The sequence below is a fragment of the Acanthopagrus latus genome, chromosome 10 (assembly GCF_904848185.1).
Source record: "Acanthopagrus latus isolate v.2019 chromosome 10, fAcaLat1.1, whole genome shotgun sequence".
In the NCBI taxonomy this organism is placed as follows: domain Eukaryota; kingdom Metazoa; phylum Chordata; class Actinopteri; order Spariformes; family Sparidae; genus Acanthopagrus; species Acanthopagrus latus.
The window spans coordinates 1,152,816-1,171,482 of NC_051048.1; the positions used below are offsets into that span (position 1 = coordinate 1,152,816).

The window sequence follows — 18,667 nt, forward strand, 5'->3', positions numbered from 1 at the left end:
TCTTCACACACTTTTAGAACAGGCTGGTTTAGTTAGGTCACACACACACACACACACCCACACGCACACACTCACTATTAATTTAGTCATACTAATAATTAGCATCGTTATCATAATATTAAGGGACTATAAAGACTAATCTCTTCTCTGCTTCCTTCGACTCCTCCGACAGAAACCTCATGCAAACAGGAAGCGGAGAAGAGATGACAACATTCTTTAGACGGAGGGAGGGGCTCCTACGATAGAAGCAACATACGGACGTTTTAGTAAATAACTTTGTCAAACACCACAGGTGAAGCTGGTCAAAGAGCCAAAATGGAAAACATTCAATGAGGCCAAAATCCAGCGGTGTCTAAAAACTTTGAGAGAGAGAGAAGACTCTTTTTTTTTTTCTTAATGCGTTCGTCCACAGAAATTTGATGAAAATCTTGCTCTGGTTAACTCAACAGATTTTTCAACAAAAAGAGATAAAGACAGGGTTTCCAAACGAGACACAAGCCCTGATGTCAGCCTCATGTTCAGGGAGCTCGTCCAAGCTTTTATCAATCGCTGGGCTGAAGACTTTACCTCCAGAACCCCTCACAGCACCAGGAGTACCGACATCCGGAGTTCCTGGAATTGAACCCTCAACTCCGCCAGCGCTGGTGCCTTGCTGTACTCATTATAACCATCCTTGAATGATTGGATAACTGGTCAAACAAGATACTAACTTGCTGAAAAAGACATGAACTTGTCGCGCAAAAGACTGTCTTGTTAAACAGGATACTAACTTTGTCCACCAAAATATCAAATCAACGTAAAGATTCCATTAGTTCTTTCTCCGATAACAAGTGTTTTCATACTGGCTTCACTTCAAAACTCTACACCATCCATGTCGACCCTTCAACAGTCTCAACACTCTCCTGGTTCTGTGAGGTAAATGTGGATAAAGTCCTCGATTAAAAAGGTAAATGTCACACTCAAACCAGCTGTTTCCCTTCACAAGGCTGACCTCAGAGCTGCAGAGCCTTTGGGAGCCTGAGCTACACACACATTTTAGACAACAATTTTTCCAGTCGTTCTGGTTGAAAGTCCACACACACACCGCACACACAGAGCGAGAACAGCTCTATCTAATGCTAAGTAGTAACAGTTGTCAAGTAGAAATGGCACTCTGTAACCATGGAGATATATAACCTTATTAGTTCAGGTAAACAAAAAACACCATCAACCACAACATCAACAGCTTGGTATCACCCTTGAGCTTTCTCGAGGAGGTCCTTCAGCCTCTACAAGCCTCAGTCCAGAGGCGCAAATCTGGCCTGGGTTTGTTCAAACACACTTCGTTGTGAGACAAATCAAAGACGCCTCCGAAGGATCTGCTTCCACATCTGCTCAAAACCAGATTCCTTTATCTGTGAATTTATCCACAGAGGTTTAAAAAAAAACAGAAGATCGGATCATTTGTATCCATCCACATGTGAATCCAATCTTGTCCACGTGGTTTCCAAACATCCAGCTGTCAGTCTGATTTTGACATAGAAACTGTCCGCTCTGTTGCTGCCTCTGCAGTCAAGCTTCACGTCCTTTCCGTGGCAGGACATTGCTTTTGTTGTGATGAGGTCCAACATAGCTTTGTCCATCATGGATATCCACAAGGACACCTTTGTCCGCAAAGTTATACCCATCGTTCTTCGAAACAAATGGGTAGTGAAGTATATGAAGTCCGTGTTGTAATGCAGCATGGACACAGGGTTTAAGGATCAGTCAACCAGTCTCAGGGTCTGTCCATTGGAGAAGGCTGAGTTGATGATGTTTGTGACAGATGACCAGTTCTCTGCTGAAAGCATCGCTTCCCTCCAACATAATATTGCCTCAAACTCCTGTGTCTTTAAAATATCACATTTGAACATTTCCACCTAAACGAGTTCTGGTTCTGGTACAACCTGATGTAACCGCACCGTCCCCATCTCATCAGTTAAAGGTCAGACTTTACTCTCTGTTGTCTTTTCCAACACACTCTGGAATCACACATTTGTGAGACTTTCTAATGTTTCTCGTGGGAGCAGGTGAAAGACATTGCAACCAGTTTTTCAATCAGTTCTTTGGTCAATCATGATATTAACTTGTCGAAAAAGATATTAACTTGTTTGAACAAGACACTAACTTCTCAATGACGAGTTCTCTTCGACATGTTTCTCCACTGACACACTCCAAGTATTGCAAATGTGTAATGGCAAACCCCTGTGTAGTGTGCTGGAAATGACTCGTCTCTTCAGCACTGCACCAGAACTTACAATCACTGTTGTTGTTGGGTAAAAATGTCACATCTCCGTCAAGAAAAACCCCTGCTGATGCATTTTGAGTTTGTCCAGAAAGACTTTCATCAGTCGAAAGTGCGCAGAAATTGCCAGAACCAGCACAGTCAAAATTAAATCATGTCACAGCGCCACCTTAACTGGAGTAACTAGATTTGTATCCAACAACAACAATGCATTACTTTGTATTGGGGGGGGGGTATTTACACACAGACTTTTGCTGATGAAAAATATTGCTCCTCACTAGTGTCAGATTTTAAATTGATTTGAAATCCACCAGCATGGATTTATCGTTGACAAAATATACTCTACCTTTGTGTCTTTCTGTCACGAAATATCAATTTTCAAGGCTGTCTATCAATCTGACAGTATACACAACACCGATACACTGTCAACCTCAAAATAAACTTAAGTAACTTACTCTCTGATTCTTAAACAGGAAATATCTCGTCTTGCTCAGTGACTTTTATGCGACTGAAGTAAATAAATCCGTCAATTCTTAAGTTCTGAATGATAAAATAAAACAAAGGGCAAAATGCAGTGTGTGAAAGGAAACGTTTCAGAGTTCGGACGGGGACTGAATGGTAATTGTGTGGTGTCTACGACGTATTGTTGTATCTGACCTCAAATTGAGAGAAAGAGTCAAAGAAGGGAATGATGACGTCTTCCCGTCTCTGTTCTGTTTGCTGCTTTGTTTCCATCTAAAAGTGCCCATTGTTTATTTCTGTTTATGCAAAAGCTGTTTTTTCTGTTGAAAGGCTGACGCACAGAAAACCGACTGATCCATCAACACTGACACCGTCCATACAGGATCGAGTTGCCATGAAGACATCAAACCTGAAAAACTGTCTCTCCCATTTCATAGACAACCCACCTTATTCCGCTCTCCTGACAGACTTCTTCATCAAAATGTCCCCACTAATGAATGAATCAGTCTTGCCTCTGTCAGTCAGAGTGAATCATCCTCCCACATTAGTCTCTCTTCATCTCCAAAACAGCCAATTTGTCCCCGGCACGTTTCCAAATCTTCGTCATCACCCAGGACGACCGAGGTGTCTTCAGCTAAATGTTCAACTATTTAAAGTTGTTGTTCTGTTGTTGGTGAAAATGTCAGGGGCGTTGTAGTGACGGACAGGGGAAGATTCCTATGTTTATGAGGGTTAGCGTCATCACTCAAGATGGTTGGTTGCGTGGATGGACTGTGGAGGGACATACAGCATCATATCCATTGAATTAATGCTGAATTACCTTCAACAGTGTTCAAGTTGATGTGATGCATTTTTGTTTTGTTGTTTGGACGGTAGCAAGTGGAAGCGACTATTTGCATCTATTATATGGCTAAATAAGGCAACTTTAACATGATAACAGTCTCGTTAAAATCAAAATAGTTTTCCTTTGCAATTTATAAAAGTTTTGCATTCAGATGACAGTATTCTGAAGACGATCCCCAATTTACAAATTCAACCAACTTTTTCTACTTTATACTTTCGTTCTACTTTATACTAATTCTAATAGCAAGGTAAGATAGAAATTAAAAAATGCAAGTTTCAAAGAGTCCTGCCAAATTTAAAGACACGAGAATGTCCAAAATTGAAGCAGCAGCGGCAAAGATTTCTTGACTGAGGCACCATTTCACATTATTTTGAAAACTCAAGCAAAAAGTTATACAGTTGACAGTGTCACGTCAACTTTCGCAAACAAATGTACCTTGTTAGATGATTCACTCTGACTGACAACATTACTGCATGGATCCAGAGACACATTACAACAAGTTACAACTCCCTAGTGAGACATAATGGTAGATTGCATTCTTTGTGTAAACTGTTAGACTTCAGTTGGGATTTAAATGGGAAGCAGATGTCCTAACAAACTGACAAAAGTTCTGTCGTGCAGCGGTTATTCAATTTGATCAACCGTGGATGCAATCGGAGGAAACATCTCTCTTAAAAAACACCAGTTCACACACCAAGCAGAAACTTCTAAACCCGGTTGCCTAAAATTCCAACTGACAGGTATAGAGACGATGTTGCAATGAGCTCATGATTCCTGTCTAATCTCATCCTATTAAATGTCTATTATCTTATGCTGGTCTGACTATCAGATGCTGAACACGTTAAACAAATGTGACATAAATCATCTATAGTCACAATCATCTGTGTACAAATCCTCCCCGGTTAAAGAGCAATCTCAGAAAACAGTTTTAAAGGTGGATGCCATCATCAACTTACTTTTCACCCCTTGTCTTAGTAATAATGGTTTGATCCACTACATTCTGTCAATCACACTGTCTCCATGACTATGATCACTTTGCCACTGTCCTCAGGTGTTGGTGTAGTGGTGGAGGTGGGGTTACAGAGAGTAAGAGCCTCCCCTGTGGTTATCTGACCTCTGGCAGGGCAGTCCATGCTGTCATGAAGGCCAGTGTTTACACCTCCTTTCTTATCCTCCTTCCTGTCCCCTTCCTCCTCTTCTTCCTGCTCTTCCTCCTCATCCTCCACCCGGCACCTGCACACCTCAATCCCAGAGTCACCGGTAAGTCGTCGATGTCTATACTGGCTCTCATCAGCTCCCATGTCTTCATCTTCATCGTCATCATTATCCTCCTCCTCCTGCTCGTCCTCACCATCCTCCCAGCTGGGAGGTACTGGCTCAAAAATATCCACGCAGGGGGAGAAGAGAGTCTGTTTAGGGGGGGACTGAGTCGCACGAGGCGAGGGGGAGAGAGAGGAAGCATGGCCAGAGGAAGATCCACCTTTGTTGGACTGGTGCAGAGCAGTGAGAGGGTCAAGGAGTAGAGCTGGGGCTGGGAGGGAAATAGAAGACAGGACTGGAGGGGAAAGAATGGATGGAGGAGAGGAAATGGATGCGGGTGAGAGGGCAGAAGGCGACTGGGAAAGAGTGAAGGGAGATTCAGACTCTATGGTAATGGCTGGGCAGAAGGAAGAGGAAGAGGAGGTTGTAGGTGTTGGGAAAGTGAGCACTGGGGGAGGGGTGGACAGTGTAGCTGATATAGAACCAACACTGGCGCATGATTCATAACCAGAACCAGAAATAAAACCAGCATGGACATTTGATGGTAAGGGACTGGTAAGGTTAAACTCTGATGATTGAGACACGACCAGAGAAGGACCTGAATTGGCTGGTAATGCAGTATCCCCTGGGTGTTGGGTCAAGCTTGACTGTGGACTGGTTGGACCCAGACCTGATCCTGGCGAAAGTTCTGGGATATGGCAATGTGGTACTGTCGGTGAAGTGGGTGCTGCATCTGTGGCTAAGGTAGGGATCGGGTGTGCAGGTTTTAGAGTAAGAACAGGGTCAGGTGCACAGTCTGGGACTATGGTGGCTGTAGATTGTGGGCTTGGCACTAAGGTAAAGTTTGAAGGTACTTGGTTAGGAGTTTGGGTAAGTTTTGTGGGTATTATTTCTGGATCTTGAGTAAAGTTTTTAGGTATTGCATTTTCATCTTGGGTAAGGTTTGTAGTTACTGGGTCCGGCACTAGGGTAAGGTCTGAGGGAATGTTGTCTGGATCTTGAGTAAGGTTAGTAGGAACTGCATCTGGAGATTGGGTAAGGTTTGTAGCTACTTGGATTGAAGCTTGGGTATGGTTTGAAGGTTCTGGGGTTGAAGCTTGGGTGTGGTTTGAAGGTACTATGACTAAAACTTGGGTGTGGTTTGAAGGTGCTGGGATTGGCACAAGGCTAGGATTAGAGTACAGCGTTGTGAGACCATCAGAGCCTGTTGTCAGGGCCAAAGTTCTTCCAACATCTGGGGATGATATTGAGGTTGGGCTACTTGGAACATTGACTGTATCAAAAGTTCTTGTTAGATCAAGGGTTTTGGTGGCTGTAGGGTTATCAGAATTGCTAGCAGTTGGGGTAGACGGGCCTGACATTGAGGTGATTTTTAGGGCAGGAGTAGTCTCAGGGCTGTCAACTGGACCTTCTATCCTTATTACTTGGATAGAAGGGAGGGTTGTATCAACAAGACTAGGACTGGGAAGTGTGCTTGGGCTACAGCTGCTGACTTTTGGGGCACAAGATGCTAGGTCGAGCTGTTGCTTTACGGGAGATGTAGTTACAACAGGAAGAACCACCTCAGAACCAGGGGAGAGCAGAGGGTGAGGGGAGACCGCCCTAGTAACAGCCTGGTTGGGAACCAGTGAGCCCGTTGCAATGGGTTCCTGTGCCCTGGCAGCATCTTCATCACCGATGTCGATGGCCACTGTGGCAAGCATCCTCTCAGAAACAAAACGTGCCCCATTTACCTCCAAACGGGATGCCGCGGCAGCGATGGTCTCCATGGTGACATCGAGGGTGAGGGGAGCAGACTCACTGGGCGTGGTGGCGTGGCTTGTGTCAGTCTCATACGTAACAGGTGCTGATAGGGAGGAGCTACATGGTGAAGAGGGGCAGCAGGAGTCACAGGAACAACTGGAGCTGTAGGAAAGATATGCACTTATTATTCAACTCAAGTTTAGAACATGAGCTGACAATTTGGTTTATAGTGGATTTCATCCCACAAAGCACTCATAGACACAATACCAGAGGTCTCAGTTGTACCAACAGTAATTATATATCAATATGATGAAGCAGTGAAAGTTGCTATCTAACTGATATTAGTATTCCCAATCGTGGGGTTATCATTGTTCACCGCAGTATTACGGGCATTCCCAGGATTCCTAAGAGTGCATTCAGAATATTCCCAGCAGTAAAGTAGTTACAGTAAACCATCACCACAATTGTTACCTGTTGTCTGAGCTGAGGGATGATGGACCATCGCTGAGCGGCCGGTGCAGCAGCGGGCCGTGCTGGGTAAGCAGGTGGGGGTCGGCAGCTCGGGGGGGCTGTGGGTAGCGTGGGGTGGTAAACACTGAGCTGTAGGGCGGAGGAGGGGTGGAGGGCTGAGCCGCCACCTCCTCATAGGATGGCAGCTTCAAAGACGCCAGGAAACCTAGAAACAAATTATTGGTTAGAGCAAAGTAGCTGCTACTTGCTGGTAAGGCAAACTAGTTTGCGAATTATTGTTTAATTTAGAGACCTATATATCCTTTCTCTCACAGGTACGAGATATTATCACCGTATACATCGTTATAATACAGAAAATCATGCTTGGGGTAATTTTTAATAAACAAATTTCTGGTGATGTTTACTGTTTCAGTGCACTGATCAAGTTCATTCCTGTCTCTGTAACATATGTTTGTCACGCCCAAATTTGAGTGATCATTACACACAATTTGTGTGTATCAGCCAATATCTGCAGTTGTTGCTTCCTAAAATCCCTATGAAAAAGTGTATTTCCACATCTAGCAGATATGGAGCAACATTATTATTTACTTGGGGTTGTGTTTTTTATTTTTGATGTATTTGCTGATTTGACAGGAATAGTGCACAGCTTCTACTCCCCAAGAAAGAGAGAGAGATGATCTATGAAAATAATTATCATTTTGGTGTCAAACATAGTTTTCTGCTCCACAACGTTTGTTTGATATATTTAGATATCAGTTACAGATTTAGATTACACAGTGTGGATGGGTTAACATTTCTGATATATTACCAATCAGATAGTGATGTGACTGAAACCACAGAGAGAAAACATGCTGCATTCATAGCCAAAGAACCACATTTTTAAATGTATGTATTTATTGAATGTTCATCAGTTTCACTGGCAATCAGAAACTATAACAATAACCTGAAAATGCTGAATATCAGCCCTAACCCAAGCCAATAATCTGTCTCTTCCTGATAAAGAACACAGTTACAAGACAATAAATTCACTATCAACATCAGCAATCTCAACAACAAGAAGATTTGAAAACATTAAAATACTACAAGTGTTGTCTCCAGCAGCTCCTGAGGGAAATGTCTGTCTGTTTAGCTGCTGAACGCTCCACTGAGTTCACCAGCTGGTCTCTAACTGTGGCAGTCTGCTTTTTACTGCTCAGCAGGTAGTGTACAGTCGCTTTTTACAGTTTTTTCTCTCTGAAAAACGACCAGTGAGAGTGTTGAGAGCGAACCAGAACTGTAATGTTGTGTCCGGACAGATAAACAATGAGTCTTAACTCACTTTAAAGCTCCGTGAAGCCGTGAGGAGCTGCAGAGTTCAGTGGAGAATTCACCCGTCACGCTATCATCTTATTCACTGGTATTTAAAAACATCCATCATATCCCTTTTATTCCATTTCAAGACTGAAGCCGAGCTGAATATTTCAATTGGCTGTATTATGAGAAAGAAAATAAAAATAGTGTTTTTGAATGAAACGACTTGAGAAAAACAAAGATGAAAATGGTAATTTAATCAATTCAGCTGCAAGGCATCTTCAGCGAAACTCCTCCTTAGTTCAACAAAGCAGCAATTAGAGAGAACAAACGCAGGACTCATTCTACAAGTTCCACTTCAGAAAATCAGCAGAATTCCCCTTTAAGACAAACGGCTGTAAATTTCCACTCAGTCGTCACGGCGACACATTAGAAGAAGAGCAGCACGTCACTTGACAGCCGAGCGTCAGTCACACAAACAGCAAAACAAAACAAGAATTGACTTCATTGTCTCGATGTTGAGAGTTTAAAAGACAGACAGACAGACAGGCAGGCGTCTTACTGAGGTCCAGCATGGAGGACGGGTAGGAGTTGGCTCCATGGTAGGCCAGCAGGCTGATCTCTCTCTGTCTCTGCTGCTGCTGGACTCTCAGTTTGGCTCGACGGTGTCGGTATGCACAGCAGCAGCTGAACAGGATGAGGACGGTCCACAGCAGCCAGAACCCTGAACACAACAATACAGAGGTATGAAGACAAAACCACGACTCCAACTGGACCTCCTCCTCATCTCTGATCCAAATCAAGCTGTATGTGTGGTGTAGCATCTATGTATCATTCTGGTGTAGGCCATGTAAACACCAGGACCACAGTGACTGAGATGGGTCCGCTTGGTAGAATCGCATTTTCTGGCTTCTTCTTCTGTGCTAATAAAGGTTATTGTGACTTGTAGTTTCCCCAGTAAACACACCACCCTCTTCCTCTGCTGTAGTCCCTTCTGATGGACTCTTCTTCGTGGAATTAAAGTGGATATTGTTGTATAAATAAAGCCAATAAATGATGCAATGCGAACAACAAGTTCTCCAGATGAGAGTCAGAACTCTTGTTAACAGGAAGCTGTACTTACACCAGAGTTCGTAGTAGTAGGTGCAGCAGCCGGTCTCTCCGCAGCAGTGTCCCGTCTCACACAGGTATCCTCCGTTAGCGTTGGCTCCAGGGCAGTACCGCGGTCTCCCCAGCAGGGGCAGGCTGCCACCGGAGTGGTACTCCATCACACCCCTGCTCTGCCTGGACCTAGGCCCGCGCCACCGCTACCTGCGCACCGCTAGCCACTTGCAGCTAACAAGCTGTTAGCCGCCAAACACGCAACTGTGGACAGACGCCAGCTACATCTTCAGGTGGTTTGTTCTCTAGCTGAAGTTTATTTGTAAAGCAGGCGGGTGTTTTATTTAGATATTCTGTGCTAGCTGTTAGCTGCTAACTACAAGTAGCTCCAAACTAGTCTACATTTTCAGAGGAAGATCTCACGGTGAAGCCGAACAGTCTCAGTGTGGTTAGTCTGACAGCGACTACATGAGGCCGTGTGATGAGTCTGAACCGTGGCGCCTCTACAAGCTCCTGCCACACTCCAGCTAACCTGCTAATGTGATCGTTTACAGGGTTGTTAGCACCAAAAAGCATCGATACACAACTCAGAGCTGTTGGTTCAAAGCGCTCCGATGGTTCAGGCGCGTCGCGTAACAACGACGACTGCAACTCAAGACCTGGAGCTGCAGCTGAAGACCTGAACCGGCTGGTGGAGAGAGACAGGATGACGGCCAATAGGAGGTCCTGAACTGGAGAGAGAGAGAAGACAATAGTTTATTGATACACACACACACACACACACACACACACACACACTGCTGAAATGTCCACTACTACAGGCCTGTTTGATATTCATCACTGCACCAGCTCAAACCAGCGGCCGACACAAAGCTCCCTCTCTCTCTGCAGGACACACACACACACACACACACACACACACACACACACACACACACTCTCATGATTTGGACTTCATGGTTGAACCTGATTGGACGGCGGCCAATTCGTAAACTTTGATTTTTGTTAATATCACGTCTGTTCTGTGGTTCTGATTCCGACCCGGTTATAAACATTATATTATTATATATTCTTTCAACACTGGTTTGTTTCTCATGTGAGTTTAGTTCTGAGCTGAGGAACAATTAAATCAAAGTCAAGTCAAACTGTCTTTGTTCAGTTTTAATACAGAGGTTTGGACTCAACGACTTTATATTTCTTAATTTTGTCAATAAATATATAAATATTTATAAATCTTATGTTTCACGACACATATTAGGTTCTGTAGTTTGTAGTTCGGGTCGGTCGACAGTTTTTAGACGAGTTGGGAACAAAACTTTTCTTACAAACTGGACCTTTAATCCTCGAACAGTTCTTTAAAGTTCTGTCCAACCAACAGTCCAAAACACAAACACTCTTCATGTTCTGTCAGAACATCAAAGACAAACAGCAAATCTTCAAATTTAAGAAACCAGAAAATGTTTCAGACGATTTTGGCAGAAGTGGACTGAAATGATTAATTATCAAAACATCAATCGACTAATCAATTCAGAGAGAGCACACACACACACACACACACACACACACACACACACACACACACTGCAGCAGAGCTCAGTTGGGTTGGTGGTTCGGTTCTGAGAGTCTGACTGGACCTCGCTGCAGTATTCAACACTCAGAACTGTAAATATTAATTCTGCCTGTCATTATTGATTGTATTCAGCCATTGATCTCAGTAATCAGAACTGGGCTCTGGATCAATACTGTAGCTGATGTAGCAACTAAATCATTATTCATATTTAGATCAATAATCTTACAATATTTATCTATTTAATATATATCTAGCAATATTTCAACTCATTGTTCACTTATTGATTATCGCTGTTCAGAATGATGTTTGTTTTAACCTGATATATAAAAAACTTAATAATATATATAATTATAGATTTAATTCAAAAATTGATTGTTTCCTGTTTAACTCTTAGTAACAATTATTTATTAGCTGTCGTCTTTGGTTATTATTTTATTTGATTCTACTTTGTTACAGTGAGAAAGTTATTGGTAAGCAGCTGATTATTAAGTAACATATTGATCAGATTACTTATTAGCACAGTTAGCGTTGTTAGCAGCAGAGTGAAGTGAGTGTGAGTGGATCAATAAAGAGTTTGTGATGGTGCAGTGAGGATCAAACAGTTGGATATTGATCCTGTGAGCGGATCGTACAGATGACTGTCGGTTCTCTGAGCCTCCTGATCAATAACCGTCAGCACTGTGGATGAACTGAGTCAGTGTGAAGAAGCCCAGTGACAGAAAGCTCTGCTCAGGTCACCTGATGACGTCACTGGCACACCAGGAGACACGCCACGACAGTGTGGTTCTGATCCGTGACCCGGTTCTGATGTGTGGGCTCTTAGACGGGGCTCCTGAGTGAGTCTGGGCCCTGACACACACACACACACACACACACACACACACACACACACACACACACACACCATATGTGTCCACACTGTATAGATCAGTAACCCAGATGTACACATGTATGAGTGCAGACTGCAGTACTGTGTGTACTGACCGCAGTATCGTGTGTATTTATATAGAAAGTGTGTACCGGGGGCTGACCGGGCTGCAGACGGACCCTCCAGCCGCCGTCAACGCTCCCCCGGCGGGCAGCAGATAAACAAAAACAACGTACCGCTCCATCCATCCGTCCGTCCTCCTCGCTGTCACTCTGCGGGCCTCGCTGCTGTCGTCGTCGGCGTGTTGATCGTCGGTGTGTCGGTGCTCGGTACCGCCGGGGCCTCCTCTCTCTGGTTCTCCGGTTCCCCGCCTCCTCGCTCTCCCTCCTCGGTGCGACCCTCCGCCAGCCCCGCCGCCATCAGCGCCAGCGGCACGTCAAACCCGCCCGGTACCACACGACCCACTTCCGCCTGCTCGCTGAGGGTTGTTTCAAAATAAAAGCCGCTCGACCTGAACTACGACACTGATTTCCATATTAAATCTGACAAAGTTATATATTTATATTTTATTACATGTTTACGTTTTTATATAATGTTTCGATCCAATGTCTGTTTTTCATGTGTGTTAAATGTATTTATGTGATTCAATTTTATGGAAAACTGAAGTATTAAAATAATTTAATTTCATCTTTCGTATCTTATTTGGTTTATTCTGTGTTCTTATCACAGCAGCACTTTATACTACTTTTATACATTTTGAGGTCTTTATTGTGGCAATTTGGAAGTAAACTCAAACTTGATGAATGCGTAACTGCAATTACTCACCATTAAAGTGCTGAACCTGTAAAAACACTCCAGATTAATGAGGCATGTTTTAGCATTTCTCTATATTTTGTGACATTTGTGAATTTGGTCCCTTATTACAACTGTTATCTTGTATTCTTCAACTCAGAGAGAAACTTCACTGCTCTGTGGTTTGTAAAAACAACACACAGACTTTATTCTCACTGCACTCAGTTGAAATATGTGTATTTATAATATACAGCATGTTTCTGGAGAATTTTATTAAAATGCAGATATCTGAATACTTTTGTTTATAATATAAAAAAAACATATGTGACTTAAAGATGAGTTGATCATTTTTCTAATTGATCGATTAGTTGTCTGGTCCATGAAGAAGAATATAGATCAGTTTGTGTTCAGTGCAGATTTAATAAATTCGTCGCAGACTTTTATTTTGTAAAGTGGAAAGCGAGCCTTTCTCAAACCGGAAGTTCCGTGCGTGCTCGTGCCTTTCAGAGCCCGCCATCACAGCGGCCGTTAACTCAACAGACTGATCAGCTGTTTTAACCACTCTGGTGACGTGTGGTGACGAAACGCTCGTGATATCAGGATGAACATATCGATCAGGTCCGGATCGATGCGAGCCCGGGCGGTGATCTGATCAGCCTGATGGTGAATCGTAGTATTGATAATGATGAAAAAACAAAAAGAACATCATGGATTCTCATGGCGGACGCACTGACGTCTGATTGGCCCGAGGTGACGGACTGCGGGCCAATCAGAGAGCGCGCTGCGGGAGGCTGCCGCTCCTAGCAACAAGAGAGTTCAGACTTGTTATTGATTGATTTACTAAGACAGGTGTGTCACCTTTAACACCTGAGACACGTGTTTATATATCTGTAACAGACGTGTTTCATCAGGAGGTTTAAAGATGTTATTATTATAAAATATAATCTATCATAAAGAGAAACATGTGATCAGCTGTTTAACATCATCACATCGATCCAGATGTGACTGATTAATCAGAAATGTCTTTTATTTTCTTTCTTTTTATGGTTTATTATCTTTATTAATAAAGTGCTGCAGCCTGCTGGGCAACATTTTGTGTGTTATTCTCTATAACATGGTGTTAAAATGTCACCAGACAGACAGAATCTAACCTCAGGTAAATATACTGAAGTATATTCAGCACTTTCAGATTATTTGTATGAATATAAGAGTTGTTTTTAATCTGAATGTTCATCAAATAAATGAATTTTAAAAAGTGCTGATTCAGCTCTGAGGCAGCATGTAATCTGTAAAGTAACTAAAACAGTGTTTTCAATAAATGTAGTGGAGTAAAAAGTAGATATTTGCAGAAATCCTCCAGTAAAGTACAAATAGCTCAGAAGTGTACTGAGGTCCAGCAGTGGAAACGTTGTCAGAGGTAATAATCCTGCTGTGCTCATGTCGCCCTCTGGTGGTTGTTTACCAGAACATCAGTGATGAACTCTGATTGGCTGACAGGAATCTTCATCTGATATCTTATAATCTGTTCTTCATGTGTTTCTGTGAAGAAAACATGGTCCTGCAGCTGAAACACACTGATGAAGTGAAGATGACACAGATCCACATTAAAGACGTTGGACTCTAAAAAACACTTCAAATATGAAAGAATCTCCATTTATTCATTCATTAATTCATCTTTTTTTGGTAAAAGCTTACAGCAATAACTAGTATATGCAATATGTGTATATGTATTTCACTTTTGAATTTCACTTAAATCCCATATAAAGTGGCATTAAAAGGTGTTAAAGTGTTAAATGTGAGGTGTTTCTATGTGTAGACACTCTGTAAAGGTAATGATACATGTTGTTACTGCAGAGACCTGCTGTCTCTACATCTGAGGTTGTATTTACACTTTACTGTCAGAGTTCAAAGGATCTAAACCACCATGTGACATCACTCTGACATCACTCTGACATCACTGATCAACAGTCATCAATAGTGAGTGTGTAGACTGTGTGTGAGAGTCAGAGTGAAGAAGAAGCTGATGAAGCGTCCTCCTGTCTTCATCCGTCCTCCATCAGCTCCTTCACCTCCATTTAGTCTCTGATCCAAAGTCTCATCAGATCAATAATCAAAGATTGACCAACAGACCGATCAAACAGATTGATCAGCCATCAGAGGAGTCGGATCAGTGGAGCTGCTTCTGTTCCTGATGTTCCCTGCAGAGGAGACAGAGGACAGTTAGACTGAGACAAGCAGCCAATCAGAGACAAGCAGCCAATCAGAGACAAGCAGCCAACCAGAGACAAGCAGCCAATCAGAGACAAGCAGCCAATCAGAGACAAGCAGCCAACCAACCAGAGACAAGCAGCCAACCAGAGACAAGCAGCCAATCAGAGACAAGCAGCCAACCAGAGATAAGCAACCAACCAACCAGAGACAAGCAGCCAACCAGAGACAAGCAGCCAATCAGAGACAAGCAGCCAACCAGAGATAAGCAAATTATCACAGACAGACACACAGATCTCTGTTCTGTATCTTCATACTGACCTTTGACTTTGAGCTTCACTCTTTTCCCTCTCCACATGTCCTTGCTGTAGACTCCACACCTGTATGTTCCTGTGTCTGTCTCTTTGGGGTGTTTCAGGGTCAGACTGAGGTCTCCAGTCTTCAGCAGGTCTTTCTTCATCTCTGTTCGGTCTTTGTAATCCTGGTGCTGTTTGTCAGGCTGGTCAGATCTGTCCTTATACAGGTGGACTGTCCTGAATGAGGGTTTATAGCAGTACCACTCCACTGTAGCGTCCTCAGGCAGGTCAGGTGTAGTAATGAAGGGCAGCTGGACAGACTCCGCCCCCTCCTCCACCTCCACCTGACAGTCTGAGAGGAAACAAAGCACAACATCAGCTGTTCAGACAGCAGCAGCAGTTTTGAATAACTTTATTGACTGATTCCAAAGTAGCAGAGAAAGCTGAAGGACAGAACCAGGTGAGACCAGCAGGTAACAGGGGACAGAACCACAGGAAGTAAAAGCAGGTTTTCCAGGTGTTGGACATGATCAGAGTCCTGATGGTGTTGTGATGTTTTGTCCCTGTGGTCTTCACAGTAATGTCTCATCTCAGTGTTCAACTGCTGCTTGTTGCTTCTCTTTGTCACTTTCACATTTCTGGACGTCAAATTTAACATTTTCTTTGATCAACTTCTTCAACAGGAAGTGAAGATTTGTTGACTCAGCTGAGAACTGATCATCAATCAATAACTGATACAAACTATTAAAGCTGCATTTCTTTGTTCTCAGTGATGAAAAGATTTGTTGTTTCTTTCAGCTCGTTCCTTCAACTTTCTTCTGGATCAAATAAAAACATCCCATTCAGATCAATACTGTCGACTCTGATTGGAAATCAATCAGCTGATTGATGTCAGTCAATCAAAAACAACACGGTCAATAAATGAAGATTGACAGAATCTAAATCATGTCAGTCACGTCCAAAGAACAGCTGGTCATCAACAACACAACAGAACACATGTTTATAACACCACACTGGAAAACTTTACACATCTTTCATCATTCTGTAATAATTCAAATCTAGTTTTAAACGAGCTTTCAAAGTTTTTACCAACATGAAAACAGCATCATCATCATCCACAGCGTCTCTGTTCTGTTTCCACAGTTTGTGGGTTGCAGTGTGCAGAGGTGTAGCAGCTGTACAGAAGGGCGGGGATGGATGTGGTGGTGGTGGTGTTTTTAAGAACAATTGTTTTGGGGGGGCTGGTGTGTAACGCTGTTACTGTGATGATACATGACACTGAAATATTGAATCTGTGTCTATAATAACATCCTGACATGTAAATGTGTGTAAATCTGTCTTGGTTCATTTAATTTAACTTCAAATATGAACAACTGGCTGCATAATATATAAATCAGAAACAGAAATACTTTACAGCAGCTCCCATTCAAAGTCAAGAAGATGCATAATAATAATAATAATAATAATAATAATAATAATAATAATAATAATAATAATAATAATAATAATAATAATAAACACCCGGCTGTTATTTGGTATTTTACGGTAGTTCCCGCCTCATCAGCACGAGCTGAACAATAAATGTAACGCAGCAAGAGAGGCGGGACTTCAGGCAGAACAGCCAATCATCAGCCGGTCAGTCCCAAAGCAGCAGCAGGAGAGGGAGGAGAGAGGAGGCAGCTGCAGCCAGCAGACACAGAGCGGCCAGAGAAACTCAGATACTGCAGCGAGGCGTTTGTGCAAAACTGCGGATAAACTGCAGAAACAGTGTTTTTGTTCAAACATCCACATCCTCCTCGGGTGCGACGCCCCTGGCAGTGTGATCAGTCAGCAGCTGCCCAGTGTCAGACCTTCAACTGTCAATCAACCTCTGCTGTCCATTCTTACGCTCCAGACCAAAGAACAAGTGTGATGGAACATCCATCTGGGCTACAGTCTGGAAGCTGGACCGGACCAGAACCCCCTGAGCTGAGACACCCAGCAGGAAGCTGAAAGAGACTTTTTAACTTCAGGGTCTCAGTCTGGTTCTGGTCTCTGGTGGTCTCAGCTGGGCAGGGCTGCTGCCAGGGATTTAGGACCCATGAAGAGAAATCTAACTGGTCCCTTGTTCAGGCCGGAGAAAACATGTGATGCCGTTTTATACAAAACTGCATTTTACTGATATTTCTGAGTATCATTCCCATATCAGTGAAAAGAACAACATGACAGTTTCTTGGTTACTGCTCACTGGCTCCTTGTTGTCCTGCAGCTCTGATTCATCTCCACAGCTGCAGACTCACAGCTGGTGGCTTTGGATCAGGGCTGAATAAATACATATATGAGGCTGTTCGGTTGTTGGGATTTCATCTTCTGATTTCCAGAGAATATAAAGATTTCTCTGATTGTACTGAGAGTTGTATTGAGTCACACAGTCTGCATGCAGCAGGAATGTTCTCCTCTGTTCTGTTTCACTGTGGAACTGTTTAATACATGAACATCATTCTGACATAAATATGGATTATAGGATATTATTATTTTATATGGAGCTGACAGACTGTTGCTGCTGCTGCTGCTGATGATGAACTTGACAAATCTGTTAGACTAAATCTTATTTTTATAGAAAAAAAAGAATTAAATGTGACTGGAATGCAGCAGTAATAGTAACACACTGAAACAAACGAGGTAACTTGATATCTTTAAATGAAATTGTCTTGTTTGAGTAGGTCAGAAATGAAACTGCAGTCTAATGGCAGGTCTGTTTTCTAACATTATTTAACAGAACAACATGTTTATTTTAATTAAACTGCCTGATTGATCACCAGGATCTTACAGTTGGAATTATTCTCCACCTCAGTTCTTGGCTTTCTTTAAACCCTCTGAAAATGATGGAGGATCATCTGGCATTAACATCACTTTAACAGCTTTGAAGAGGATTTTAAGCCATAAGCATCATAGAAATCTTCAAACTGAAATGAATCCACTGACACCAAACATGTCATGCTGCCTTACAGGGAAAGCAGCTAAATATCGCTCCACATTTGAACAGTTTTCACCTCAGTGTGAAATGATGACTTGTAATAATAACTTTCAGTCAGTTAATGAGGGATGAGATGAGGATGAGGAACCTGCTGCTGCTCAGACTGAGAAACTAGACTCATGTCTGTCTGACTGCCTTCAGTCTTTCCAGCTGCTGACATTATTATTAGCTTGAACTGTTGTTAAACTGTGCTAGCTGTGAACTGTGCTCACCTTTCTCCTGACAGAACTGTGTGAGGAGTCGTCTTCCTCTCTTTGCTTTCTGTCCCTTTCTGCCTTCTGCTTTAGTTTAAGGCTCCCTGGTTTGGTTTTCTTGGGTGAAGACATGTTGATGAGCAGCAGCCACTCTGCTGTTCAGCTGTTTGGACTGAACCATTCTGTACTGTGAGGGGTGAGAGGAGCCTCAGACAGCCTCCACTCTTTATTCATACACAGTAAAGTCTCATCTGATTTACATTACTTAAGTCCTATTCACATGGGACTA

General features: G+C 42.8%; 2 protein-coding genes across 8 annotated transcripts in view; both read right to left on the reverse strand.

Moving 5' to 3' along the window:
- Nucleotides 1–379: 379 nt before the first annotated feature.
- On the reverse strand, nucleotides 380–12,250 carry LOC119026694 (flocculation protein FLO11-like). Of its 3 annotated transcripts, XM_037111180.1 has the most exons (6): nucleotides 12,109–12,250; nucleotides 11,743–11,853; nucleotides 9,457–10,165; nucleotides 8,896–9,057; nucleotides 7,044–7,248; nucleotides 380–6,734 (listed from the first exon to the last, which is right to left on the reverse strand). In XM_037111180.1, exons 3-6 carry the CDS (start codon nucleotides 9,599–9,601, stop codon nucleotides 4,577–4,579), a joined length of 2,670 nt encoding a protein of 889 aa, XP_036967075.1. In that variant the 5' UTR covers nucleotides 9,602–10,165; nucleotides 11,743–11,853; nucleotides 12,109–12,250; the 3' UTR covers nucleotides 380–4,576. The 3 variants fall into 3 exon arrangements, with proteins under 3 accessions (XP_036967075.1, XP_036967073.1, XP_036967074.1); XM_037111178.1 differs by lacking the exon at nucleotides 11,743–11,853 and having other exon boundaries at nucleotides 12,109–12,247; XM_037111179.1 differs by lacking the exon at nucleotides 11,743–11,853 and having other exon boundaries at nucleotides 9,457–10,160; nucleotides 12,109–12,246.
- A 1,744-nt stretch (nucleotides 12,251–13,994) lies between these two features.
- The window catches only part of LOC119026688, a 70,729-nt gene continuing 66,056 nt past the window's right edge, over nucleotides 13,995–18,667 (reverse strand). For 2 of the 5 annotated variants that reach the window (XM_037111163.1, XM_037111165.1), the window contains 2 exons: nucleotides 15,194–15,520; nucleotides 13,995–14,862 (listed from right to left, as the gene is read on the reverse strand). In XM_037111163.1, the coding sequence (XP_036967058.1) occupies nucleotides 14,798–14,862; nucleotides 15,194–15,520 (392 nt within the window). In that variant the 3' untranslated portion in view covers nucleotides 13,995–14,797. The remainder of the gene's footprint in view (nucleotides 14,863–15,193; nucleotides 15,521–18,667) is intronic. The other 3 variants (XM_037111160.1, XM_037111161.1, XM_037111164.1) reach the window with 2 other exon arrangements.

Bases quoted from the DNA above. Each gene is read 5' to 3' on its own strand.
- LOC119026694 (XM_037111180.1), bottom strand. From the start codon at position 9,601: ATGGAGTACCACTCCGGTGGCAGCCTGCCCCTGCTGGGGAGACCGCGG. The intron at 9,058-9,456 runs GTAAGTACAGCT...TGTTGTGTTCAG, and splicing joins CTACTACTACGAACTCTGGT to GGTTCTGGCTGCTGTGGACC. The intron at 7,249-8,895 runs GTAAGACGCCTG...ATTTGTTTCTAG, and splicing joins GTCCTCCATGCTGGACCTCA to GTTTCCTGGCGTCTTTGAAG.